This window comes from Pezoporus flaviventris, unplaced genomic scaffold (genome assembly GCF_033815535.1).
Source record: "Pezoporus flaviventris isolate CSIRO_AGI_PZ_B2104156 unplaced genomic scaffold, CSIRO_AGI_Pfla_v1 ptg000041l, whole genome shotgun sequence".
Lineage (NCBI taxonomy): Eukaryota > Metazoa > Chordata > Aves > Psittaciformes > Psittacidae > Pezoporus > Pezoporus flaviventris.
The window spans coordinates 13,496,628-13,523,744 of NW_026892589.1; the positions used below are offsets into that span (position 1 = coordinate 13,496,628).

General features: G+C 43.3%; 1 protein-coding gene across 2 annotated transcripts; it reads left to right on the forward strand.

Annotated features, from left to right (window-relative positions):
* Nucleotides 1–49: 49 nt before the first annotated feature.
* Nucleotides 50–27,117, forward strand: PTPN11 (protein tyrosine phosphatase non-receptor type 11). Of its 2 annotated transcripts, XM_061466434.1 has the most exons (16): nucleotides 52–259; nucleotides 4,882–5,004; nucleotides 6,054–6,248; nucleotides 7,009–7,201; nucleotides 8,421–8,537; nucleotides 9,042–9,155; nucleotides 13,667–13,763; nucleotides 14,334–14,413; nucleotides 14,532–14,690; nucleotides 16,636–16,767; nucleotides 17,651–17,805; nucleotides 18,357–18,424; nucleotides 18,512–18,663; nucleotides 22,214–22,326; nucleotides 22,544–22,645; nucleotides 23,624–27,117. In XM_061466434.1, the coding sequence occupies exons 1-15, from the start codon at nucleotides 246–248 to the stop codon at nucleotides 22,611–22,613; spliced, it is 1,782 nt and encodes a 593-aa protein (XP_061322418.1). In that variant the 5' UTR covers nucleotides 52–245; the 3' UTR covers nucleotides 22,614–22,645; nucleotides 23,624–27,117. The 2 variants fall into 2 exon arrangements, with proteins under 2 accessions (XP_061322419.1, XP_061322418.1); XM_061466435.1 differs by lacking the exon at nucleotides 16,636–16,767 and having other exon boundaries at nucleotides 50–259.

The window sequence follows — 27,117 nt, forward strand, 5'->3', positions numbered from 1 at the left end:
AGCTCCCTCCCCACCGGTTTTGACGCGAGGGGCGGGGCGTGGTCGCAGACCGATGACGTTTCGGGCGGGTGACGCAGGGCGGGCCGCGCCGCGCGCCTCCGGGGCCTGAGGTGGCCGTTGTTCACGCTCCCTGCAGGGCGCCCGTAGGCCGCGGCCCTCGCCGGGGACCGGAACCCCCATGTGAGAGGCGGCCGGTGGGGGGGGGGCGGCGGCGGCCGGGGGACCCGCCGCTGCCACCGGAGACAATGACATCGCGGAGGTGAGGCGGGAGTGAGCGGCGCCGGGCCCGGCCGGGGGTGTGGGGGGGCGGGCAGGGGCTGACTGCCCCCGGGGTGTGAGGGGACCGGGCCCCTCCGCGCTCCCACCCCCCCGGGGGGCCGTTGGGCCGGGCCTTTACCCCGCTGAGCCACGCAGGGCCTCCCGCGCGCTGTGGCTGCGGTGCGGGGGCAGCCGCCACCTCGCTCCCCGCAACCGCGGCGCGGTGTCCCCGCTCCCCCCGAGCTGCACCCGTTGCCTCTGCCTGGCTCAGCCCGGCGCCTGGCTCGCTCAGTTCCTGCCCAGCGCGGCTCGATGGAGGGTGCCTCCCCGGGGTGGTTGCGGGCCTGGCGGGGTAGGGGGACCGGACGGCTTCAGTCTCCGCCGACCCAATAACGTTGGGTCCTAGCGGGGTTCAGGCCGGGCTCACTGCGCCCGCGTGTGCGCTTGAACCGGAGGTGAGGTTTATCCAGCGGCAGCCCGCCCTTGGAGCCGGGCCGAGGCGCTGTACTCCCCCCAGCCCGGGTGACGTTACGAAGCTAAACCGTGAGCCAGCTTTGCAGTGAGTGCTTGTGAGCTGACCTGAGCCAGGTGCTTGATTCGGCAGCAGCCTTTTTGGTCCAGCTTCAGAACCTTGTGGTGCTGCAAAGTCTGGGTGACAAACAGTTGAATCTGCTTCTCTGTTGTGGGTTTCCATTGTCCTTAACACGTTCTGGTTGTTTGTGCGGTGCTAGCAGTCCTTTTTGGGCAAAAGGTTAAGTTAAATGTTAGGCTTAAGAGGAAATGGTGTCATAGAAAGGAAGAAGATGGTCATATTGTCATTTAACATACCTATTCAGAAATGTCATAGAACCATAGAATGGTTTGTGTTGAAGGGACCTTAAAGCTCCTCCAGCTCCAACCCCTGCCATGGGCAGGGACCCCTTCCACTGGAGCAGCTTGCTCCAAGCCCCTGTGTCCAACCTGGCCTTGAACACTGCCAGGGATGGGGCAGCCACAGCTTCTCTGGGCACCCTGTGCCAGCGCCTCAGCACCCACATTTGATGCGTCTCTTTAATACGTATTCAAGCAGAACTTCTTTGACATTGGGTTGTCCTTGTTCTTGTTCTGCTTATGACGTTGAAGCTGTCTGGGTTGGTTTTTAGTCTGTGGCCGTTTATAGTTGAGCTGGATTTGGGGTCTCCTGACGCGTGTGGAGTGTGTGTTGGGTCTTCACATATGGGAGCAGGTTGGACGTTACCTTTCGGAAGCAGTCGTGACATCCTCGTTGTTGGGAGTGATCCTCAGGTTCTGCTCCAAGCTTTAGATTGTGTCTTGTGAGGGAGGCTGCAGAAGATGAGAAATAGAAATTGATGAGCCTATAAATAGAGCTAATTAAACTACCAGTCACCGCCTTCCTTTATGCTATGGTTGTGACAGCTGAGACTCAGAACTGGTTTAATCTGAGACTCAGAACTGATTTAATGTCTCCTGCTCTTGAAAGGTGATAAGGAAAGCGCAAGTGCAGCATGGAAATATGTATTGATTTTGGCTTTTCTCTCTTTGGTTTGGGAAGAGAGAAATGCTGGTGATGTGTGACTTATCAGCATGGATCCTCATCTTTCCTGGGCTGTGCTACCCAAACAGAGGTCATTGTAGCACACCTCTGTTTCCTACCAGGTATTAACTTTCATCCAAAGGTTTCTTGCTTAGCTCATATCCCTTTCGTTTTGTAAATGAGAGCCCTGCTATGTCACTGGTTGCTTTTCTGCCAGCCTTTTCATCTTACCCTTCCAAGTTCCTGATTAGTTTACAGTAAGCTGCTGACCCCCCAAAACCAGAATATTCCTCACATAGTGAGGACAGTCAGTTGAATCAGAGCGTGGGCTTGTGTCTGCCTTGTGTTACTTTCTTCATTATATTTATTGGCTGCGATGCCCTTTGCTTGGGACGGCCTCTGCACCTGCTCACAACAGAGAGGGCAGAAGGAAAGGAGGAAAAAGAAGCCTAAAATGCATTCCATCCCTATAAAAGGAAGCAGAAGCAAAAGTCCTCCCTGGGGTTATGTTACGTGTGTCTGTGCCCGCAGTCCCTGTGCTCTGTGCTCCGGTTTTGGAAGAGGTGGAGGCCCCGAGGTTCAAACGAACACATGTGGTGGCAGCACTTCAAATGGAGGGATCTTCATCACCGGGCCGGAACCATTTCACAGAGATCACCGACACCCCCATTTTTCTATTTGGGGTGCCTGACAAATGCATCTTCCTACTCAAAGCCAAAAATACAGAGATGAGAGAGCAGGAGTGCAAGTTACCGCCAGAACAGAAGTTACATAAAGCGCGGTGAACTCCATCCATCTCCCAGGTGTAGCTTTGCTTTTGCTGCGCTTGCTTTTTGCCACCTTCAGAGGGAATGTTTTTAAACAACTTCTCATCTTTTTAATCTCTCCTTTAAGCACAAGTTATTTCTGGTCCCTTCTGTTCATTAAATCGGTATTTTTACACTTTAACAATTCATGTACGGTTACATCCAGATGGATGAGGGTTTAGGGTAAGGTACAGAAGATATTATATTAATTAAAGCTTCTGGAATGTCTCCACGTAATAAATCTGCAGAGCTGATTCCAAGAACAACTTCTTTGTATGTTGATTTTTGACTCAAAACCATGTAAAGGTGTCTCTTGAATCTTGTGTGTTTAAAAAGCTTATAAACGCTTCAAAAGGCTGCTGCGCTTTATGTTTGATTGGGGTTTGTTTTCCCCTAATGGAAGGGCAGCTTTAGGGGTGGAAATGTGAGTGTCTTACCAGCTTCTGCAGACCAAGCTGCTGTGTTCTGAAATGCAGTGTTTCATGCTCAGTTCATCCTCGGTACTGATGCTTGTGCCGTGTCTTTTGTGAGACTGCGTCAAAACAGAACTTCTCTTGACCTTTGAATAGTCATTAAATAAATGTAGCATCTTTTGCTAATCCGTTTCCCATTTGCTCTAATAACTTGGAAGGGTATTTTTACTAGATTTTTCCATGACCCATGCTGCCCAGGTTTGATTGGTTTTTGTTGTTCTGCAGCTAAAGGTATGGTGGCACTCACTAGACTTTCTTGGTGTAAGCAAAATATCCTTAGCTAGGAAAAAAGCAAGATTAACCAGAAGAATTACTTACTTCTAGAATGGAATTGGTACAGAAGTAATCCTAATTCCCATTTGAACGACTTGCTGGAGGTTTGAATATTGTAGAGTCTCTCAAGCTCTCCAGAATATTTCCCTGAGCATCTCCGTCTGAAGAGAACAGGTTGGATAAAGCCTTGCTGGGAGGATTGTCAGCTCCTCAGTACAGAAAGAATTGCTGAAACAATCAGAGTAATGACCCTCAATTTAGACATGCACTTGCATATTTTGCTGATTTAGCAGTTTAGCATGAAGTGCTGAAGCGTTGGGAATGACCAGGAATGATATTCCTTTTTTCCTTTTTTTTTTTTTTTTTTAGCTATAGCACTCCTGTATCCACAGTGAGTTGTGGAGTCTTTAGCCATAATGTTTTGCTTTATTTCAGAGAAACTAAGAACTTTGTGTACAGAGAGGAGCACCCTCTGTTCTTGCTGCAGATACAAATGTGCGTTTCCACTTGCGTCCTGCGCAGTGTCTGATTTCTGGCAACTTGGGAGAATAAAGATGATCCTTTACTTACCAGACACGAGTCTGACAAAGCCACTAAAGCAGTGGTTAGTTGCTGTGTTCACCTCTCTGTCCCTGGCTGGTGGTTTGGGTTTTGCTGGCTTTCTTGTCTCCTAATATCCTGCCTTCTTAAAAACTCCTTTCACCCAGAACACACAGATGTAGTTTAGCACTGCAAGGGTGCACTAAAAATCCTTGGTCACAGATAAGAGGAAACACAGATGTGTCAACTGAATGGCTAAGAATAAGTCTCAAAAGTTAATGCCATAGGTGGGGACATGGAGCTTCTTGGCTATAGCCCATATAGAGCTCTCCCTTGGCAGGACACTATATTAGTCATTCCGAAGGCTCTTTGTGGGTGGTGAATATCAATATGAGATTCCTGGGTGCTTGTATTTAAGTGGGATATATTCAGACCAGAGAAATTGCCATGGTAGTTGGGAGGCAAAATCTGGCAGCCGCCAGCACCACGTTCTGCTGAGGAAGAGCTGAGCAGCTTGTCCCCAAGTGAAGTTCCTTCCTGACCACTCTCAGCTGGTGGTCACCTTGTGCCCTAAAGCATGAGGTTGTGTTAGCTTTTTAACCTTTAAAATGTTGTCAAGTGTCACTTTGGATGTCTTGTCTTATTTTTAAGTGTTTTGCCTGGTTGTCTTCCAGTTTCTTTGTGTGTCTTGTCTTCCTGGAGTAAGGAAAATGTAGGATTGTGGTCTCTACATTGTATAGCTCTGATATCATTTTAATCCAAGCAGTCTGAGTATGTCTAGATATAGCTCTTACAAAGCATCTCTTACCAGTGCATCAAACTGCAATGCAATATGAAATGAATAATTTATATTTTCTTATTAATTTAGGAACAAAATTCAGTGCTTCCTGGTTTTGAAGCTGTTGGATCGTTCTGTTGGGTCTTGTCATGGAAGTCGAACTCTGAGGACCAGAAGATCTCCTGTTTATTAACACTCCTTATTTTTAACCTCTAATAGATGGTTTCATCCAAACATTACTGGGGTGGAGGCAGAAAACCTGCTGTTAACAAGAGGAGTGGATGGCAGCTTTTTGGCACGGCCCAGCAAAAGTAACCCAGGAGACTTCACACTCTCTGTTAGGTAAGTTTAAATGGGTTTTGTCTTTCTCCCCAAACTGGGAAGGGTCTTTAATGCTGTTCTTTGGGAAAGAGTTGTAAGTGAACTCCTTGTAAGAGGTGAAGGAATGCATGGATCACTTTTTAGTCCATTGTTCCCTTTTCTCCTCTTTTTCTCCTGTTTTCCCTGCAGAGGCACTCAAATACTTTTAGCCAACTTGGGTAGTCAATTCTGAGTCTCCAGACAAGCAGAAAAGCAAAAGGGATTCATGGTTACATTCATAGTAGCATTGCTTTTAGCCTTTTAAAAATCTATTTGATATCTGAAGGTAGCACATGCAAGGAAATGCTGTCCAAGGCTCTCTTCTTAAAGTCAGCAAGGTTTTAAGGACAACTGCAGTGCTATTTCAGCTTCCAAAATAGGCCTCTTGGAACTCCTTGTCCCCTGAGACTGTGTGTATAGTGATGGGGATGGCAAGAAGAAGTAGATAAAGCATAAGGGAAAAGTGGGATTGGTGATAAGAATGGTGCTGCTTGGATACCTCTGAGATAATGGGCCTGGTTGAACAGAAGGGGCTGTTCTTCATTAATATTAGACTGGGAGCAAATGACTTGCATCAGGCAAAGGCAAGTGCTTACTGAAGGAGAGATCTTAGTGTGGAGTTCTAGGGAAGGGAGCAAACAAGCTGTGATGGGTGTCTGAGAATGCTGAATTCTCCTTACCCCTCCACCCCTTGTAGCTGTGTGTGCAGCTCCTGGGGGCTGAGGGATTTCTGTTGGAGATGGCAAAGCTGCACAGCTTACCCTGGCTTTGAGGAGCCCTTTGTTATAGAGTGTTTTCCCTGTTCTTCCTGACTGTTGGACAGACGCTTCCCCTTCTTGCAAGCCATTGGAATGAGGCTGAAGCACCCTTCAGAAATGCATTAGTTTAGCTACTCTGCAATGTTTCAGTTGGGAAGTGATGCAAATCTAAGTATGGATTTCTGTAACTTGGACAACAGAACACTAAATACAAAGTGATTGATTGGAAATCAGCTGACTTGTGGGGGTGTTTTCCTCTGATTCAAATATTAGACGAACTGGAGCTGTCACCCACATCAAGATCCAGAACACGGGAGACTACTATGACCTCTATGGAGGAGAGAAGTTTGCTACGTTGGCTGAGTTAGTCCAGTATTACATGGAACATCATGGGCAGCTCAAGGAAAAGAATGGAGATGTGATAGAGTTGAAATACCCACTGAACTGTGCTGATCCTACATCTGAGAGGTGAGAGAAATGCTGGTGAAAACCTCAGCGCCCATTTACTTAATAAATGCATGTTTATCCCTCTTAATGCTACAGTCAGCTTCATTTGATGAAAGGGTGGCTTCTCTCTGCTGTCCTGTACTGAAAGCGGTCCCACTGATTTTACTGAGGTTACTTGCAAAGTAGCCTAATAAACATGACTAAAGGTAAAGCAATCTAAGCCTCAGAACATGTTTTCTTCAGGATTCTTCCTGGTGTGATACTAAAAAGGGCATAGTTCCCTTCATTCTTAATGGGAGAATGTTTTATTATGGGATTGATGTGATTATCCCGTCCACTTCCTGATGTGATGTATGGGTAAGGTCTCGAAGATGCTAAACTCCCACAGGTTTATCAGGAAAGTGTGTCTTCATGAAGGAAGTTAGAGGAATTAATGCTCTGGCTGAGGAAAAGGTTGCAGAGTAAGCTCGTGCTTATTGGACACCAGGGAATCATTTGGATTGTTGTAAAGGATCCAAATCAAAGCTTCATTTGAAGCTTGCATGAAATGCAAATTTCAGCGCCTATGGAAGTGTTTGCTTTGAAGTGCTTCTGTAATCACTGGTGCGTATGTACATTTCTGAGGCTTATTTTACTTCTTATTTTTAGAAACTGAGGCTTTCTGCAGGCCTGGCCGCTGTTGTTCAGTGTACATAAGCATTTCCTTTAAATATGTAGAACAAGCTGATTCAGCCATGGCTGGAATGACAAGTAGGGTACCTGTCTATATCTTTATTTAAAGGTGGTTTCATGGGCATCTCTCTGGAAGAGAAGCTGAAAAACTATTAACAGAAAAAGGAAAACATGGAAGCTTTCTTGTGCGTGAGAGTCAAAGCCACCCTGGGGACTTTGTTCTTTCTGTCCGGACAGGAGATGATAAAGGAGAGAGTAATGATGGGAAATCTAAAGTGACACATGTCATGATTCACTGCCAGGTATGATGAAGCACGAGCTTCTTGAACAGGACTGCTTCCACAGGCAGTGGGTTTATTCTAACAGGAGGGCCATGTTGCACTTCACCACAGAGAGCCGAGTACATCCCCCCTTTCCCCATGGTACTGTGTGTGTTCTGTATCATCTGTGTGATCAGATTGACTCATTTGATAGCATCAGAATTATATCAGTGTTTTATTTCTTTTGACTGCTTGTCTGGCTGAATCATGTCACAATATACTGTGCTGTCAAGTACCTTCTAATAGAGTTGGTTTTGATTGCATCAGTAGTCTGTCTAAAATCCTCTGCTGATGGAGCCTTTCATGTTTGTGGGTCTTAAACAAGTTAAAGTCTATTGGATGAATTATAGGAAAATAGAAGTAATTGGACAAACAAAGATCCATCCAAACATACGTCTTTCTCCTGTCAGTTTTATAGTTGCACCTGATAAATGACCAATAAATTTTGAGTATGGAATCCAAGGAATGCTTTTCAAGCTGTAAATCTTCAGTTTAATGGAGGGTAGCTCTTTGCTGAAGTATTATTAAATTGTAGTATTTTGATACTTTCGTACATGCTCATGGGTTTACAAAAACAATAAAATACAGATTTTGTAATATTCTTTTTCTTCCATTATCCTAAAAGACTGTGCAACTACTTCATTGATTAGAAACAACTAAAATGCAGTAGCAGAAATAGTTTGGAGGTAGAAATGGTCTCCCAGCCCTGTAAGAGATCACCTGCCAGCATATCTTATTTCCCAAGGAAACCTCTTTGATTTGCAATTAACTTACAAGTAGCATTTATGACAATGAGGAAAATAACTGAGCATTGCTTCCTTGAAATGGGGATGGTGCCAATCAATAGCAGCCTTCCAGGACCCAATGATAGGAATGTGAGTTGATTTCCAAGGCTGTCTCCTGGATTCTAATCATGTAGCTCGGGGAGCCTGGTGGAGCTGAGTGAAGCTCAGGTCAGAAGGAATCATGCCTCCTGGAAAGGCAGATGAAATGATTGTCAGTTAGATGACAAAAAGGGTAATGTCCCCCCCTAGTGCAATTGGGTTGCTTTTTAGTAAGGTTCTACCATCCTTCAGCAGAAGGATTTTACTAGGTTCTCCTTCAAAGATAATTTCTCATACATTGCATAGCCTGAAGGTGATGTTAGTGTAGATGTCACTGGGGGAAGTGCATTTATTTTGATGAGCATCTCTTTTTCAAGGATCTAAAATACGATGTTGGTGGAGGGGAGAAATTTGACTCTCTGACAGATCTGGTGGAACATTACAAGAAGAACCCTATGGTAGAAACTTTGGGCACAGTGTTGCAACTCAAGCAGGTGAGTGAACCAAGAAGAAGCCGCTAAACTTGTTACCTTCATAAGGTACTGAAGTGCAGAGGTTTCCCCCTGTTCTGTGAGACATCATTTTGTTTCTTTCCTAACACAAAAATGAAGAACTAAACTTCATGAAACCGGATGACAAAGTCATCCCATTTAAATGGGGATAATTTCTTACCTTCCTGTGAAGGGATAGTCTTGTGTGTCTTACGTATGCGGAGCTTGTCTTGGTTTCATTGGGGTCCACAGGGACTGCAGGATGAGTTCAGAAATGAGACAACTTAATGGACTGAAGAACAACTATGAGACTATCTAAAAGCAGTTGTTCCCTGCTCCCATCCTCTCTACTCTCAACTGCTCTTCATTGAACTGTGATGCTCTGAAGTCCAAATAGATGCCTGCATCCCAGAATTGCCTGTACAAAATACACTTGGTGTAGGGGGTTTGTGTTTTAACTGTCTTCTCCCAGTTGCCATTTGTCACACCTGTTTGTATCCCTCTCAGCCACTGAATACCACCCGTATTAACGCTGCAGAGATCGAGAGCAGAGTGCGAGAGCTAAGCAAGCTGGCAGAGACTACAGATAAAGTCAAGCAGGGCTTCTGGGAAGAATTTGAGGTACTGCACCATATTCTAAGTCTTATAATATTAAATCTTTATGCTAATAAAAGTTGTGTTTGTTACTGCCTTCCTGGCACTTTGTCATCTCCCCCCTTCATCCTTTCAGATCCCTGTTCTTGCTCCTTTCCTGTGTCAGGTACACTGTGTTAAAATTTTACCAGTTCCACTTTTGTGGATTAAATATTTGCCTTTTTTTTTCCTGATTCTGAGAGCTAATTGTGTTCTTCAATGCTCTTTGTTCTGTACCTTGCACAATCCCTCCTGAATATCTTCCTCATCATGAGGGAGTCTTAGTACGACTATATCTGGCCCACCAGGACAGTTAGTCCTGAGTTCATTCCTGTCTTCATGTTCTTCATGTGGACAGGAGGAAGTCTGTTGGCTGGATTAATGTTTCTGGAGGCAAAGGAGTAATTCTGAGCCTACTTTACTCTTGGGGACCCAGGTGTTAGTACAGTAGCAGTTGGGTGTGTTATGTTGGGTGCATACAAAGGGAATTGCACTGTGGTTTCTTTTGCATGTCTTGGTGCAGAGGACGTTTCTGTTTGCACTCTGTTCAGGAGGTTGGGTACCTGCTTTCAGGAAACTTCACTGTGATTTCTCAGTCAATATATGCTCTTGCCCTTGAGTTTGTGGCTTTTGGATAGCCATTTTGGGGGATCTTAAAACTCTTGTGAAGTGGTAGCAGGCTCTGAGATGAAGCCACACTGATTATATGTATTCCTTGGACTGTTGGAGGTTAATTTGTGTTTTGTTCTGGTGCTTCATTTCTGCCTGAAGCCACAATTCCATTTCCCTCCCAGAAGGTCTCATTGCCTTTCCTTCTGTCTTATCCATGAACCTCTTGTGTCTAACACAGCTGTGCTGGCCCAGCTCTCCCCTTCTTTGAAGTCCTAATGATTTCAGGGAGCTACTTGTGTTTGAAAGAAAATACAGCTGAAATGATGGTTAGTTTCTTAAGTAGACCCAAGTTAAGAGCATCAGCTGTCATATTCCAAACTACTTGAGTCTAGCCTGGGTCCCAGCCCTCCTCTGACAGCTGGAGTCCCTTTACAGCTGCTTTCATTTGATGGTCATAGCCAAAACCTTAAAACTGTCTTAATGGGCTGGTTTATACCCCATACACCTGAGACCAGCGCCGTGGAGTCTGGAACTCCACCAGCAGATGGCAACAGGAAACTGGCAAGCCCTGATCTTTGTCAGAGAGGCTGGTTCTGCCTGGGGAATGCTATTTTGAGAAACTTCTTGAATAATGACAGATTTTCAAAGCAACCATTATTGAAGACACTCTCTTTTTGATCAGACATATTCATTAGCTGAATGCACTGTTCAGTCTGATCTGAGATTGTCAGGAGGAGAAACATAAACCCAGGAAAAGCAAAAGATTACCAAGGAGGTAACACATTTCATTAGGAATGTGGCTGGAATATAAGAAGGTACAGTCGTGGCGGTGGAAGATGATAGAATTGATTGAGGATTGAGCTTTCTCCTCTGTCTTCCCTGTGCCTGGGGGAGGGATGGGACAATCCTTGAGCCAGGGCTGTGGGATGGTCAGAATCCCACCTTGGAGGGGGAAGCAACCCAGCAGAGGCTGCTTGGGGCACTGCTGAGGACTTAGGGCTCTGTTTTACCCAGCAGCAGAGTGGTAGGTCCCCTGGGGAGCAGTTCTCACCTATGGCTTGTGAATATCCCCTGGAGGTAAAATGCCCTCGGCCTTTGAATTGCTTCTCTTGCAGAGTTCAGACCAAGAACCATAAACCTGCTGGTTTAAACTGAACATACAAGTTAGCCAAGCAGAGGGTCTCTCTTGGCTTCCCTGGAGTCTGCAGGCACACCTTCCTCTTATTTAGAGGGCACAAAAAGGAGAGGGTGCCCTGTTGGCTTGTCCTTCTTGTCGTTGATGCTGCCTGACTGATTTCATGTTCGTGGTTGGTTTGGTTTTTATTTTTCCTTGAGGGAAGCACTCTGGTGTGGTGCACTTAGGAATGGATTGTTGATTTGTCACAGGCTGACAGGACTATTACTTGACATTTACAGCTTCTTTCCTGACCTCTGCTCTTTGTTGAACAAATTTGTCTTGTAATGGATTTATTGGTTGGTCCTTAGATGGTGTTCTCCTGCCTTGTGACTTTCCTGAAGAACAGTATTTGCCAGCAAGCCAGAAGCCTTACAGGGAAAGTAATGTAAGGAATGAAAGGTTTTATCCATGAAACATTCTACTTCTCTTTCCTTTCGCTGCTGTTGCTGAGTGCAGCACTAAACCTTGTTCTTTCCCACTGTGTTTCTGGGGATGAAGCAATCTCTGGCAGTTTGTGTCGTGCTTTCCTTCAGGTAGGTGATAGCTGTCAGCCTTGGTGGCAGGAGGCAGGATCCAACATTCAAGTTGTCTGTGAACCTCTGTCTATGCTGTTTGAGCTGGCAGTCCAGATGGTACTTGTCTTCAGGCACACTGAAGTACCTCTTGTCCCTTGAACCACTAGACAGAAGTGCTGACAGCCCTTGTGAGGTTTTTGCTTCTGAACACTTGCTGTTTGGTGAGCTTCAAACTTGGATGGTGGAGTAAAATCGAGGCCTGTGTTTCAGATTTGTTGTTGCATTGTGTACATCTCTTCATGGCCTTGTTAAAAGTCGCTGCTGCTCATGGATCTCTCCTCAGGGATGCTCAAAGCAGTAACAGTTAACTGTATGAAGTGATGATGTGTTTGAAGCTGTCATTTCCACACACTTCATTGTTTCCATGTTTCAACCTGCAGGCAAAGTTCAGCTTTTGCTTCTTTCTGTTGGTGTTTCACTTGCCCGAGACTCAAAAGTGTAATATTAGGTCAGGGTGCTCTGTGATAATAGCACTTAAAAGACTCTTGCAGAGGGCAAGAGGTGAGCTTAGTGCAAAGTGTTTCATCTATCACTAGTACAAGCAAGTAGTGCTTTATGTGGGGATATGTTTTCTGTCCTTTGCTTCACAGCTCTCCTATATTGCTTTTGTTCTTTGCTGTCCATGTCTTTAGGATGAGCCTAATTGTCCAAGGTCACTAAGTGGGGTGGTAACAACAACAGAGACTGAAATAGAAGTGAGCAAATATGCCTGATGTGCCCAAGCTTTACAAGCAAAAGCAATTTCTCTAAGAGTATTAAGGATGGTAACAACAAGAGGAGCAGCTTCCAAAGCCTGAGTGTTCCTTTTAGTCAAGCCAGTACTGCTTTGGGGATTAAAACTTGGAACAAAGACACAGATTCTGGTCCCTCCAGCTTCAATTACAAGGGGGGAGATTTGCTATGAAGCAGCACGGCTGTGAAGTGTGGAACTGCTGTTGTCCCTGTCACGTTGATTGTGAACCAGACACTGAGGAATTAGCTCTCTGCCAACAAGAGCCATCCCCATGCGGGTTTATTGTGTCTGCACTAGGCTGATTTGTGGATAACCCTGTTTGTAGTTGCCTGATGCTTACCCCTCTTTCCCCAATGGGGTAATATGAGAAAGTCTGCAGAATTCTGTATTGGTTCAGTGAAATGGCTTTGTATTGGTAGGAGAGGATAATGAGAGCAGTTAAAGTGGTACGTGGCTGTGGTGGTGGGCTGTACATTAGCATTTTACCTGTCTCAAAACACTATAGCATCCCTACGTGGACTTTTGTTTGGGGGGAATAGACAAGAACATCATCCTAATATTCTCCTTCTAACTGCTGAAGGACTCTTCACTGTGCTTGGTATTTAAGTGCAGTTCATTGTGTTGATGTGCTTTGGGTTTCCTGTATGCTCCTTCCTCCTCTTGGCTGTCTGCAGTGTGTCTGGCTGCAGCTGGTGAGGATCTGCTCTTGTGGTGTTGATGTAACACAGCTTTTGAAATCTGGGGGACTTGTTCTGCAGGCTTCCTAGCAGTGTTGCTCCAGGCTTGCTGTAGCTGAAGGAGTTGAAGAAGGCTGCTAAGGCCTAAAGGAATCCAGCACAGGTCAGGTAGAGAAGCACTGGATCACAAAGTGCCTTACTCCTTTGGAATCTGGCCATATTTTGAATGCTTTAGGTACTAAACTTTACTGTTATTAAGGCTTATGCCAGTTCAGTGGAAATGTTTTGCCTCCATACCTGGCTAATTCAGCAAAAAGGAGAAATGCAGTGGTGCTCCTAACTTTTATGCTTGGTGAGGAAGACCTAGAGGTAAATATATTGGACCTGCTCTGTAGAATGCTGCTTGTGTTGTCTGTTTTATCTAGAGTGCCTTGAAGATGACCACAGTATCATGAGGACTTGCTGGTTATAGTTGGATTGAAAGCAGCTTTGAATTCAGAGGTGTTTGTAATTATTAGGTGGAAAACAGCTTCCTTGTCACTCTCACTCCTTGTTTCTTATACGCATTAGAAGCAGTTGTGTACTAAGTCTGAAATGCAGCACCTCTCCCTCTTTCTCTGGCATTATAAGTCTCATCCTTTCTATGCGACAGGATTGCTGTAACGATGCTGAAACAGTCCCTACTGTTGTTATTAAACCCAGTTATTTGTGCTGTTTTCCTTTAGACTCTGCAGCAGCAAGAATGCAAACTTCTCTATAGTCGTAAAGAAGGTCAGCGCCAGGAGAACAAGAACAAAAACAGATACAAAAACATTTTACCCTGTAAGTATTGATTTCTTTGGTTCCCGTGTAAGCTTGCTCTGCTTCTGTGCTTTATTTCCTTAGCTCATAAATACAGGGTTAATTAAGCACCACTGTGCTTTTTCTTCTCGTCAGTGATAATTCCCCTTCTGATGTTGTCGGTATCAGCCCATGCAGTTTGTGTTCAAACACTTGCACTTGTAGATATTGGTATTTCCCAAATATTATTCTTATCTTCAGCTTTCAGTTAAAAGCATCACATGCCTAAACTGTTTCCCAGCTAACTGGAATGCTTAAATCTAAGAGGATTAATTTATGGTGCAAAACTGCATGGTGCAGACATGGGGCCATTTGGCTTGACTTAGTGCTTGACTGTCCATGTACTTGTGAGTTACCAGGGGGGATGTACATGTATTTTGAGCTGTTATGGCCACTTGTATTAAGAAATGGCAAAGGAGGAAAGGTTGAATATTCCAGCCAGTAATGTACTGAGTTTGATAACTTAATAGCCTGTCTGTGGGATATTTGAAAGTAGCTGTGTATTCACAGCTGTAGGATGCAAGTGCTTAACATTCACCTGTATTCTTCCAGTTGATCATACCAGAGTTGTTCTACATGATGGTGATCCGAATGAGCCTGTTTCAGACTATATCAATGCTAATATTATTATGGTAAGTATAATCCTACCTACAAGACCCTTGTTGGCACAGCCCATGTCTACTCTTTAATGCACTTGCCTAAATCCAAGTTAGTTTTGTAACCATTTGTTAAATGATTCTTTTCCTTTAGCCTGAGTTTGAAACCAAGTGCAACAACTCAAAGCCAAAAAAAAGCTACATTGCTACTCAAGGTTGCCTACAGAATACAGTGAACGACTTCTGGAGGATGGTGTTCCAGGAGAATTCTCGAGTTATTGTTATGACAACAAAAGAAGTTGAAAGAGGAAAGGTAAAAACTTGACTCTCAAACTGGCCTTGGGAAAAGTCATGACATTTGAACACAGTAAGGACTAAACTGTCCTGGTTATACTGATGTATTGCTGAAACCTGGTGTGCTGGGGAAGTGCTGAGCATCCTTTTTATTGGTGCCTGTGGGAATTGAGGGTATGCTCCTAGCAGATCATCAGGCCTCCCTTCTGTAAGGGTTGACTGATTGTGTTTTAGCTTTGTGTATTTTAAAATCACTCAGGGAAGAGTCTGTGGTTTTCTACAAACCATGTTGCTGCTCTGCCCCTTGGAAGAAGAGCAATAAATTACAGTGGTGTTATAGAAGAGTTGACTTGAATAAACCTTATGTAGTTTTATTTAATAGCCCATGGATGGCCTGTGTTCCTCTGCAGCTTCTCCATGCTTCTTTCCAAGTTTTGCAAAGCCAGTTGTCTGGGCTCTGCAGACATTTTGATGTCTGATTATGTGGTCAGTGCTGCATGCATTCATTTGGTTTTCTCTTACTCTTTTTTGTTTTCTTGATGCTTATTTCACTTCTTCAAGAATTGCAAATAAGAATCCTGATATAAAACAAAAGCTTTTTTATCTTGAGCCAAGATGCTTTCAGATCTGCAGGAAGGGGACAAACCTCTGCATCACAGATGACTTCAAGAGCTCAGTGCCTAAGGAAGTGAGGAACCATGAAAGCTCTCAGATCTGCAGAGAGTTCTGAATATGCCTTAAAATGCACTGTAGGAGCAGCAAATACTTACAAATTAAAATGATGGTGTTCTGGACGCAGTCCATAGAGCCAATAATACACACATCCCTCCATCAGGCTAAAGCTTATTTTAACACTGTGTCTTGCTGTTCAGACTTGCTACTCCAACTGCTCTTGTGTTCAGAGGTCTGTATTGAGACTGCAAGTTATGCTGGCATACGCCAAGATCAGCGTCTTTTTAGCTTCTACCCTTTTGGAGATGACAGGGAAAGAAGGGCAAAAGTAACAGAAGAGCATCTTGTTGCCTAAGTAGGCTGGAAAGCATGTGTTCAGTCATCTCTTGCTCTGTCTTGTGTTGGCAGAAGGAACTTGTTGCCATGTTTTCTTATCAATATGCAGTAGTAGCTGCAAATAGGAAATGTTTCTCTGTAGTATTTGGTGTTTGGTCTGCATTTGCTGGAAGCTGCATCTATGTACACACTATAATACCTGATTTGATCCCATGTAGACTGGTATTGCATTCACAGGCTAACAGGAGTTGCTCTTTCCTGAGCTGTCACAGGAATCAAATCAAAGTAGCAGTAGGTGAATCCATTCCTCAGTGGATGGAATCTATCCCTGTCCAAAGATAATCTTGAGAGAGGCATAGCACACCTAAAGCTCTACATTTCAGAAGCTACAGACACATGAGGCTTCAGCCTTCTGCCACAGAGAGCAGGTTTTTGTTGCTTTGGTGATTGGTAATAGAACTAGAGAGCTATGTTAGCTCTTTCTGCTCTAAGTGATGGAAAAGCAAGCATCCAAGTTTCATTTCTGCTAAAAAAAAAAAGTGGCTTATATCTTTGACTTGAATTTATTTCACAGCCTGTTGGCTTTGGATTGTAGACTAGCCTGTAAAACTACAGCATTGCATGGAAACTCAGTAGTTGAAACCTGTAGTTGGGTCGAGATACAAATAACAGGGTTTTAATCCAGGCTTTGAAACTGTCAAGGCAAAGCAGGTATTTAAGATGATAACAAAAGCTCTAAATGGGGACGTTGCCTGTACCTGTTTGTCTGAAATCATCTGGTGTTTGTTTGTGGGGAAGAGAAACATCCACCTAAAGTATACCTTGTCAGCTAGCTGTCCAGTTGGTGCTAGGAATTGTCCTCTCTGCATTCAGAAATGAAAGCTTCTGGAATGTTCTTTGTTGTCCGGTTTATGAACCAGCCCTTCTTCTTACCAATTCCTTCTTTAATCTTGCAGAGTAAGTGCGTCAAGTACTGGCCTGATGAATATTCCCTAAAGGAATACGGAGTTATGCGTGTCAGGAATGTTAAGGAGAGTGCAGCACACGATTACACGCTAAGAGAACTTAAGCTTTCTAAAGTTGGGCAAGTAAGTATGTCAGTAACTCTGTCCTGTGAACTGAGGTTGAAGAGCACCACAAAAATTGCAGAAACAGACTGTTTCTTTGGAATCAATAAAAGCACTGAGAGATTAATGAATTGACCCCTGTCTTTCTTTGAAGCTCCAGGTTTAGCTCTATCTCTTTGTCCTTGGGATAATTGAAGATTCTTAAACCTAAGCACTTCTTGGCAGAAGATGCATGGCTGCAGAGCTTTGAGGAAATCTGAAGAGAGAGACAGTGCTTTAAAGTAGTTGCATTTAAGTCTAGCTAAAACATTTGCTCCCTTTCAAGGAGGTGATTGTGCTAGAAGAAAATGGTTCTGTGTGGGTCCAGTATGTAGAAAGAAGACTTAAGGAATACGAAAGATGAGGAAGGAGACAGTTAACTAGTGTGGAAATAGCACTTCCTTGTTAAGGAACAGTTTGGTTCAGGGTGCAAAGCAAATTGTATAGGAAGAAAATCAGCAGGATGTACTAGATTGGAGTATCCATGGGATGGAGCTGAGTGGGGAGGAGTACATAAGGTTGGTGTCACTAGGTATGAATGAGGAGTATGACAGATGAAGGTTCCTCACTGTTGGTCACCCTCAGACAGACCTTTATCATGGCTTTTAAAGGTGAAGATGGAAATGTTCTTGGAAACAACTGCATGAGAAAGAGGGAGCTGAGGAAGCAGGTGATGTGATTGACTTGTCAGGCTAGGAAGAGCTCTGGCTTGTTCCCTCCTTTAAGACAGTTGGGGTGCTGTGGATACCGAGCAGCAGGTTGGATATGCCACCGTCTGATCTGACTCAGCTTTGCCACAGAAATACTTTTAGCTGGATTTTGATGTGAAGGGATTTGTTTTCACATGTTGGCATCTTCCTTCCAGGGGAACACAGAGAGAACAGTCTGGCAATATCACTTCAGGACTTGGCCTGATCATGGAGTCCCGAGTGACCCTGGTGGTGTACTAGACTTTCTAGAGGAGGTGCACCATAAGCAGGAGAGCATTTCTGATGCAGGACCAGTTGTGGTCCACTGCAGGTATGGTGATGCACTATGCCTCTCCTGCTACTACTCTCTACCTTGTGGAGTTGGATCCTTTTTTTTTTTTCCCTCTTTTTCTTTTCTTTCTGCTTTGTGTTTTGCAAAACACAAAGTCTGCATGAATAAGGATTTCTGATCTTGTATGAGAAGGTGGTTCCAGTCTTGGCTCCATACATTTCGGATGCAGGATTGTGGAAATATTCTAGTATCCCATCCCACCTGCTGTGAGTGCTTTCTCCTCAGTCTTGGCTTATAAATTAAATACTTCTTACAAGGCAAGGAAATGTTAGATCTGACCCTGTAGGTTTTTTTTTTCTGATTCAAGGATGTTAATAAAGGCTGAGGTACAGAAGTGCTCTCATTACTTCTGTCTCTTCCATGTGTTGAATTGCTTAGGTCTCTAGTTACTTTTAGCTCTGTTGCTAAGTTTGATTCTGGCTATAATTTGGAAGTATAATGTCTATTAGAATTAGCCTCCGAGTTGGACTGGTGTTCTGTTGTCTGTTCAGAAAGAGCAAACAGTTAACTTCTTTTCTTCCTTTTTCCAGTGCTGGGATTGGGCGAACAGGAACGTTCATTGTGATTGATATTCTTATTGATATAATCAGAGAAAAAGGTACGTTCTGCTGGAAGAGGAGACCAATCTCTCCTCCAAAGACAAAGTTTGTCTTGCTTTTCTTAACGTTCTGATGATTTTCCGTAGGTGTGGACTGTGATATTGATGTTCCAAAGACCATTCAGATGGTGAGATCGCAGCGGTCAGGAATGGTTCAGACAGAAGCACAGTACAGGTTTATTTACATGGCAGTACAGCACTACATTGAAACGCTACAGCGCAGAATCGAGGAGGAGCAGGTACATTTGTCCTGAGTCTAAAACATTCCATAGGAACATGTTAGCATTTCAGCAGGGAGCAGAGTTGCTCATTTGCTGCCTGTGACTTCTGGAGACGTGGCTGCTGTCCGTGGGTAACCAGTGCATCGTGACAAGGCTGGGTCTGTAACCTGTTAACCCTGTTCAGAGAAGTTAACCTGTATTTCAATTCATTATGCTTAACAATTACCTAAACTAGTAAGTGGAATTAGAAAACCATAAAATGAAACCAGTGTGTTTGACCACTGGCAGAGGAAGAAAATTGGGACCTTCCATGAAAATGCCAGCATGTGTGGGATCCTGTCCTCTGGCCCATGCACTCCAGCTCTCAGATTCCCTTAATGTTATCTAGTTTTCTGTGCAAGAACAACAAAAGATAAGGCTCTGTTACTCAGTACAGAACCTTGTGTTCTGTTGTGTTTTGAAGAGGTTTTGAATACTGCCTGTATTTCTAAAGTATGATAACCAAATTCAGCTGCTAGACAGTCTAATACCAATTGCAGAGTCTTCAAGTACACTTTTTTTAGGAAGGCATAAGTATATTGGACTGAAATGTTAAAGAATGAATGTGGTGATCTTGCAGTAGTACGGTGTCCAACAAAAACCAGAGGAGTGATTTGGTGTGGTGAGGTGAGAAGAGCTTTGGAATATGCGGTGACAGCCCCAAGACCTTTGGGTCACCCTTCCTGTTTGAAGTACGTCACTGCACTCAAATCCTACAGTCTTACAGAAGTGACTTCATGTTGTAATAAAAACCTGGCATTCTGCTCGCTGTTGCTTTTCATTCTCTGGTCATCTGGGACTTTTATCTTTGTTTCACAATTTCAGTGTCTTTCCTTCTGCAGCTGGCTTGCTGCTTGGGAGATAAAGACGCACAACTGATGAGGCAGATGTGGGGAGCTGCTTGGTTAGCACAGTGCCGGATGTGAGGTACAATCCCTCTTTAGAGATGGAGTGTGCCAGCTTGGGTTTGGCACTCTCCAAGAGAAGCCACTCTCTTGTGTGGCTTCTGCCTGCTTTGGAGTGTGGCAGAACTGATTTGATATTTGCCTACCTGATGTGGATGCTCTGTTCAGCAGAGAGGATAGAGGCTTTATTCCTCTCCTCAGGACAGCTGTTGTGTGCTCTGATGGTGATTAGACACAAAGTGAAGAACAAGTAATCCCTCAAGTGTACTTTTTTTCCTGCCTTTGTTGTCTCATTTTGCTCTAAGGAGCTGCCTCATATCTGTGTATAATGATGCAAGTATCCTCAGCTTGTTGAATAGGGTCTCTTTCTGCTGCTGCCATTTGCAGAGTAGATCTGGAGCTCTCTCTTGATCATTGTAATAGGTTTTGAGTAGTATTTTGATATTAAGTAGAGCACTGTATTTCTCCTGTAGTGATGAGACTCAGTTGTGTTTCATCCTCTATTCCATTACTAGCTCAGAAGGCACAGGTATAAAAAGAAACTGGAAGTGGACTATTGCTTTACTTCAGGAGGTCTTGACCTATAGCTTGGGCTAGTGGCAGCTGTGGGGATGAAACAGTATAGAACTTCTCAGACAAAAGCAAAGCTTTGTGGTCGCTATAGGAGCTAATGTCCTGAAAAAAGCATGGTGATCTGGGGATGCTCCAAGGCATGTTTTGATAGAGCAGAAAAAACCCTGGCTGAGTGGTAGAATGCTTGAATTTCATCCCAGTAAGATAGTTCGGGAATGAAACGCTGTGTTTAGAGAAACTTTAACTTCTGGAACCTTCTTCTCTATGCTTGCTTTAACTGCAGTTGCAAACAGTGGAAGTTGGGGATAAAAACTGGTGAAGTGGTTAGGACCTTTATAGGAAACCGTATGAGGTCATGTTCCTGCCTGCTCTTCTGTCTGGATGAACACAAGCCAACTCTGATAAGGAGTTAGGTGGTCACATTAGCTAGCCCATTGTCACGCAGGACTTACAACCAGCTGGACTGAAGAAGTGGATTTGGGAGCAGCTGCATCTGTTCCCATAGATCTGCCTGCTTCTTGTTTGTATTCAGGAGAAAAATGTCCCTCTCTGCAAGCATTCCTTCCTGCTTTGCCATGCTGAGAGCATCAGGATTTCACATTTAGGTGTTGTGTTAAATGTTGCCTGTCTTCTTACGAGTGGGGAAGAAAAGCAAAGTGAATTTGGTTTATTTATGATTTCCCCCCACTGGAGAAACGTTATATTCTCTTGCATCTCAGAAACAAGTAGTTCTTACCACATTGCAGTGATTCTGTGTTAGAAAAGATCATTACAGGTGAAATTAGAAGAAAGAAAAGCCAGATATCTACTTTTTCTTGGCTTGTTTTATCTGTTTAGATCAGCTTAAGTAATAGACCCAGATAGATCTTTTTAATTGCTTTTCCTGTACAGTACAGCTGTAACTTGAATTGTATTCAGCAGTTTAGTGTGGTGGATGGCAATCAAGCCCTAGTTTGGGGCTTCAGAATATTGGGGTTTGGTACGCCGTAATGCAGCAGAGTTTGAACCTTTCCATTTGCTTTCATCTTATTTTTCAGCATTAACCTTCCAGGCAATTGATGTGTCCTGGCAGCAGGTAGAAAAGTGATTTGTCAGGAGTAAGCAGGAGCCTGAGAGGGGGGAAGTTCAGTAAGAGAACAGAACAAGTTGAGCAAGTTTTGAGCAATCTCAGAAGGGTGCCTTGGGAAAACATCAACCTACATTGCTGCACGGAGCATTCTTAGTGAAGCTGAGCAGCCAGAGCTCCCCAGAGGCTCTGACAGCCTCTGCTGTGAGGTTGATCCAGGCCAGTTATTTAGTACTTGTTCAAGCATTTAGAAAACCAAACCAACCCCCCCAAACAACAAACTCCACAAGAAAACCCCTCAAACCCAATACCCTGTGAAACTTTAAAGTCAGGTTTTAATTTCCATGCAGGTTTCAATATCTGCATGTGCTGTGGATGTTCGTCTTGAAAAGGAAAAAGCCATATCCCCTTCCTTTCCTAACGTAGCTTTGCTTGCTGGAGCCTCCAGTATCTTTAGCTGCATGCCAGCGCAATTGGCTGCAGCTTGGAACATATGCTGCAGAATACAAATAACAGCTTGGGTTCTTTTTATATCGAACCTAATGGGCTAAGATGTTATTTTATTAGAGATCTTGCAAACAATGTTGTTACTCATTTGGACACATCTCCAAGCTGGAAATAAGGTCAGTGGGAAGCCCACTGCCTGGTGCTGTCTATTAAAGAATGAAGTGTGGTTTCTTCTGCCAAGTAAGATGAAGATTGCCTATGAGTTCATAGGGTTGGTGTAAACTGCTGGAGATGGTGGAAAGCATAATAGTGAAAAGTGAGGCTTTTCAGGTCTTGTAACCAATAGCTAAATCCAGCCTTTATGTCTTACCCATTTGTGCCTGTTATCTACAGAACTGAGCTCTCTCATCCTCATAGACAAACCTTTCTTCTAAACCCATACATGTTTAGTTAACACATGTAATTTCTGCACTGCTTTCATGACTGTTTTCTATCAGTAATCCGAAACCTGCCTTTTTTGTTGTGTTTTGCTTCACAGAAGAGTAAGAGAAAAGGTCATGAATACACAAACATTAAATATTCTTTATCGGACCAGACAAGTGGGGATCAGAGCCCTCTTCTACCCTGTACCCCAACCCCAGCGTGTCCAGAGTAAGTTCACTTCTCTTATTAGTACTGTTCAAAACTTAGGCACTAATCATTTGGGACTTCAAATGTGAATGAGTTACCACAAAATCTGCCCTAGACAGTTGTCCTGTGCTTTGCCCTTAAATTGAGCAAGCCAAATTGTCACTGACATAAATTGTGTGTATAAATGTGGTTTTCTCACACTAGATCCTTTGGACTGTAAATACTTATTTTATTTCAGAATGAGAGAAGATAGTGCTAGAGTATATGAAAATGTGGGGCTGATGCAACAGCAGAAGAGTTTCAGATGAGAAGATGTACAGAGACTTCCATGCAAAAGCAGGTATGGGTGGACGTTCAGGAGTGAGTGGAATCCAGCCTGGGCTTGTGGTGTTTGGAGAACATGTACCCAAAACCAAACTATGAGAACTACAGAAAGGACTTTCTAATTCCCAAAATGCATATAATCCAATGGGGCATTTAAATCCCAGAAGCTCATTTTGATTGAGTTGCATCTATGTCTACCCTTTCAAAACAATGTGCAATTTGGCTTCTGTCCTTGTGTCCCGGCTCACCAGTGAAATGAGTTGAAAGTCTTTGTTGTTCAGGAGACTGAAGTTCTGCACGCTGGCTAAAGACGAGTAGCAGCTACAGTCTGAAGTTTCCACGTCTTTTAAAAGTGATCTGCTTGATGGTAAAGATTTGTGTGTGCTTAAAGAGATCCAGAGAACACTTAATCTCATGCTTAGCCTCATGAAAGATGTGATGAGCAGTTACTGCTGTGCCTGTGTGGTGTGAGCAGTTGGTCTTGTATTGTTGTCATACTAGTAAAAATGAAATCCTTTTGCTGGGAGAGAAATCTAGATTCTCTTTATTACATTTTAAATATCTTGTATAATTTGGTTCTTGCAATTAGACAAGGGAGTATTATGTGTAGGTTATTAGCTAAGAAGTTTATCTGATACTTCAGTTAATGGGCTGTGAATACAGCGAAGGAAAATCTTTAAATTTAAAGTGGCTTTAGTAATTAATTTCATTTAGATTCTAATCTAAAGCCTTTTATCATCTTCCCCCTGTGTTTTTAAAGCCCCATTTTCCCTTTTCCATTGGTAACCGTGAGTGTGATTCACCCATTTAGTCCAGGGACCTTCTCCAGGTTCATACACATCTACTGCCAAAGTATCGCACACTTCATAAGCACAGTTTGAGACTTTCAGTTGAGTTTAAGGCTGTCTTGAGCACTTCTGTGTCATGTCAAACTGAGAAATATCTGCTGGTTTCTTTCCCTAAATAATCTTTTTCTTCTCCCTTCCTTTCCCAGAAATGAATATGGTTTTTAAAAAGGTCAAGAAAGAGACGGAAGAAGCTTCACATGAACGGTGAACTCTGAGGGCTTGGTACCTTTTCATTTACGGTTTTAATCCTTCAACAGTAGGCAGAACTTCAGACCATCTAAAGATTGTTGATCTCTCTTCTCTCCAATACCTGATTTACAATTGCTCGTTTTCCAAATAAAAGGAAATCCTTCTACAATGTAGACACCTACTTTGTAGAGTCAGTTTTGAATCCCACAGACTGTTGGACTGGCATCCATTTGTTTTTTAACTAGTGTCTTTGTTTCACTGTATGGCTGTTAGTTGGGTTTTTTCCTTATTTGAGCAGTTGTGGGATGTATTTTGATTTCTTTTGTGTTTTTTGGGGGGGTGGGGTGGTGGGAGAGCAATGGTATGTATAAATCCTTTACAATAATGTAAAATACTGATGGGAACAATACTTGATTGTTTGAAAACAGTGGATCACCAGCATGACTAGAATCAGCTACACGATAAAATTAGTCCTAATACATTTCAAACTCAGACTGAGTTTCATAGGAGTGAGCAGTTACTGATATGAAGGTGCTTTTTGTGATGACTGATGGCTTCAATTACCACTTAGCTGAGTGGCTGGATGGGCTGGTTTTGAGTAATGCAAGGTAGCCTTTACATCAAACAAGATTTCTTTTCCATGATCTCTATCTAAAATAGACGTTGACTGTGTCTCTCAAAAGACACCGTGGCCTGGCAGTTTGGGAGGACACTGTCTGTGTTCATTTGTCTGTGTTCATCTGCTAAGCAAGAGATTGAACTTGTAGAGTTAAGGTGTTGCATGTTGATGCCTTCACAGCATATTTAAAACAGTGAAACAAGTAACCCATTGTGCAGGCTGTTACCTTAGTGTGAGGTAATCCTCTTCCCCTTCTTCTGGGGAGGTGGAAGCTCTTGAGCCTTCTGGTTTTTTGGTAAGGCCTTATGCTTGTTTGAATGGCTCAATTAAAGCTGTAGGGGGGAAGTAATGTGCAGAAGCAAGGGACTCACTGAAATTGCCTTAGTTGGAAAGGGCAGCCCGGGCAGCAGGGCCAGCAGGCTTGTTCTGGATCCTTCCATCAGGCAGGAGTTGGTTACTGCTCTACCTGAAGTGCCTTTCAGAGCTGCATTGACTTTGCTGTCCCTATTCGGCTAAAACTCATGTGCATCTGAAACCACTTCTGATTGTTGTCAGTGAGGCACAGTCCTCTTCTGGAGCCTCTAGAACCAAGAACTGCTGTTAAGCTGCCATTTAATTGGGTTCCTTTGCTCTGTCCAATTATCTGGACCAGAAGCTCCCTTCAAAGCCGTGAGCAGCCAGGGGTGTGCGTTAATGGCAGGATCGGTCCCTGGGAGCAGGTACCCGTGATGTCTTACCAACACCTTTTTCCCCACGTTTCTGGGGAAGTTCTGTGACTTAAGTGGTGTTAAGCAATTATTGCCATTTTCATACAGCAGATGCAGATGGTGAACACTGCATTCAGCTGCTGTGTGCAGGGCTGCAGGGCCAATGGAACTGCGTGATTGGCCTTACTAATGAAATGATGCTGAAGCCTGGAATGTAATTAATGCAGCTTTTTGAAAGGTGAAGTGGGAGATTACATTGCCTGTTCCTGAGAGTGCTTTGCAAAATCAAATATTGGAACACTTTGAACTGAATGAAGGTGCTTCTTTAACGTTAAGCAGAATTTTGTTACTTTGCCTATTGTCCTTTTTGTCTTTGAGGCTTTGGGTTTTCTTTGGAACTCCTGTCACCAGCATACCATAATATGTGTTTTAATGCCATAGCCTTATACTCTAGCCATAAATACTTGTGCCCTTTCTAGATCTACAGTTTCCAGTCATGATGAGAGAGAAATCTGTTCATTAGGTAGTGAGATGCCTGTTGTACATCACCTGCTTCCTCTTCTGTCCCTCAGCATCCTCCTGCTGAACAGGGATCAGTTGTAAGTGTTGGTATTTGTATAGAGCAATTGACAGCAGTTAAGTATTTGTTTAAAACTTTGTGCAGTTAGGCAAATGCTGCCCTTCATATGTTACAGCAGGGTGGAAGGTGTTCATGTTTGGAGGTGATGTGCACCAAACTGAAGAGTCAGGGGGAAAGTCAAGAGAAACGAGAGAAGGATCCCGAATGAATCTGAACTCTGTTATGAACTCAGTTAATGTGATGTGTCTTAAAAGATTGACCTGTAGAAGCAGCAATCACTTATTTGGCCAACATAAAGTTGCCTCTAAAAACCTCATTTTAGCTGTTTAGGACCTGCCTCTGTAGGATTTTTGTTGTTTTCTTCTTTTCCTTTCTTGGAACCAGGGAATTCTTACTGCAGAGTGTGTATTAATCCTGGGGAGCATATGGTGGGAGAATGTCAATGAGGAGGGAACAGAATCCGAGAGCCTGTAAATAACTTCTCCTCTCTTAACTGGTGTGTTGGGCCCTGCTGAATACCCAAGGGGAGACCTTGCAAAATGGAATCTTTCATGCACCAGCAGGAGAGGGGTGATTCTTAAAGCGTTTTTGTATATTATTTTAAGCAGTGGTTGGGGTTTATGGCAGATGAAGCAAGGGAGAGCAGTGGCCTTTGGTTCAGGGGAGATGAGTGAATGTGGGTTTTGTGTATTTCTAGTGAGTTTTTAGGGAATACATTTTTAAGCATTGATTTCAAGCTTTCGCTGTGTCAGTGGAAAAGGGATGCAGTTCTGAAGTGTTCTGCTGGAGACTTCATACCACAAGGGAAACTTTAACCCAACTCCTACGGCACAATAATTTATGCCAGCATGAATTTGCTGCAGACTTCATTTACTGAATGTTTTATAGCATACACTTTAATTTCAGCTAACTGTTGTTCGGACTGATTGGTTCTCCTATTAATCCTGACCAAACTCTACTTTTTTTCCTCTTAAGACCTGTGTTTGAAACACGATTAACTCGGCTACAGCTAACGAAGTTATAAAACCTGTCTCCTTTTTTTGTTGTAGGGATGAGAGCAAAATCACAGCTGGTACTAGGATGTGTTGTCAGGTTTTTGATTTCCTACCCATAACTTCATTACTTCAAATTAATTTTTTAATTTCTCCCTTTCAAATAGTGAAACCTAATGAATAATTTCCAGCCTCTTTATTTATGACATTATTGTGATTTTTGGTTTTATTACAGTACTAAAGACTAATGAAAAAGGATCCTCTTTTTAGGTGGAGTAGACCTTGCATTTATTTTTTTCCTGCAGTGTATGAAGTATTGTACCAGAGTATTAAATGAAATGTAATATTTTATTGAGAAAATTTCTATCCTTTAAAAGGAATACGTTTAGGATGTCATCAATTTGATGTGAATCATGTAAATGTTGACAATGCGCTGTTTATTATACATCTAGTGTTTCAAAAGACTCACTTACTGCCTTTTGCCCACGTACATTCTGTAGACCATTTACAATTGTCAAAATGTGACATTAAAATAATAGTTCCTGTATAGAAA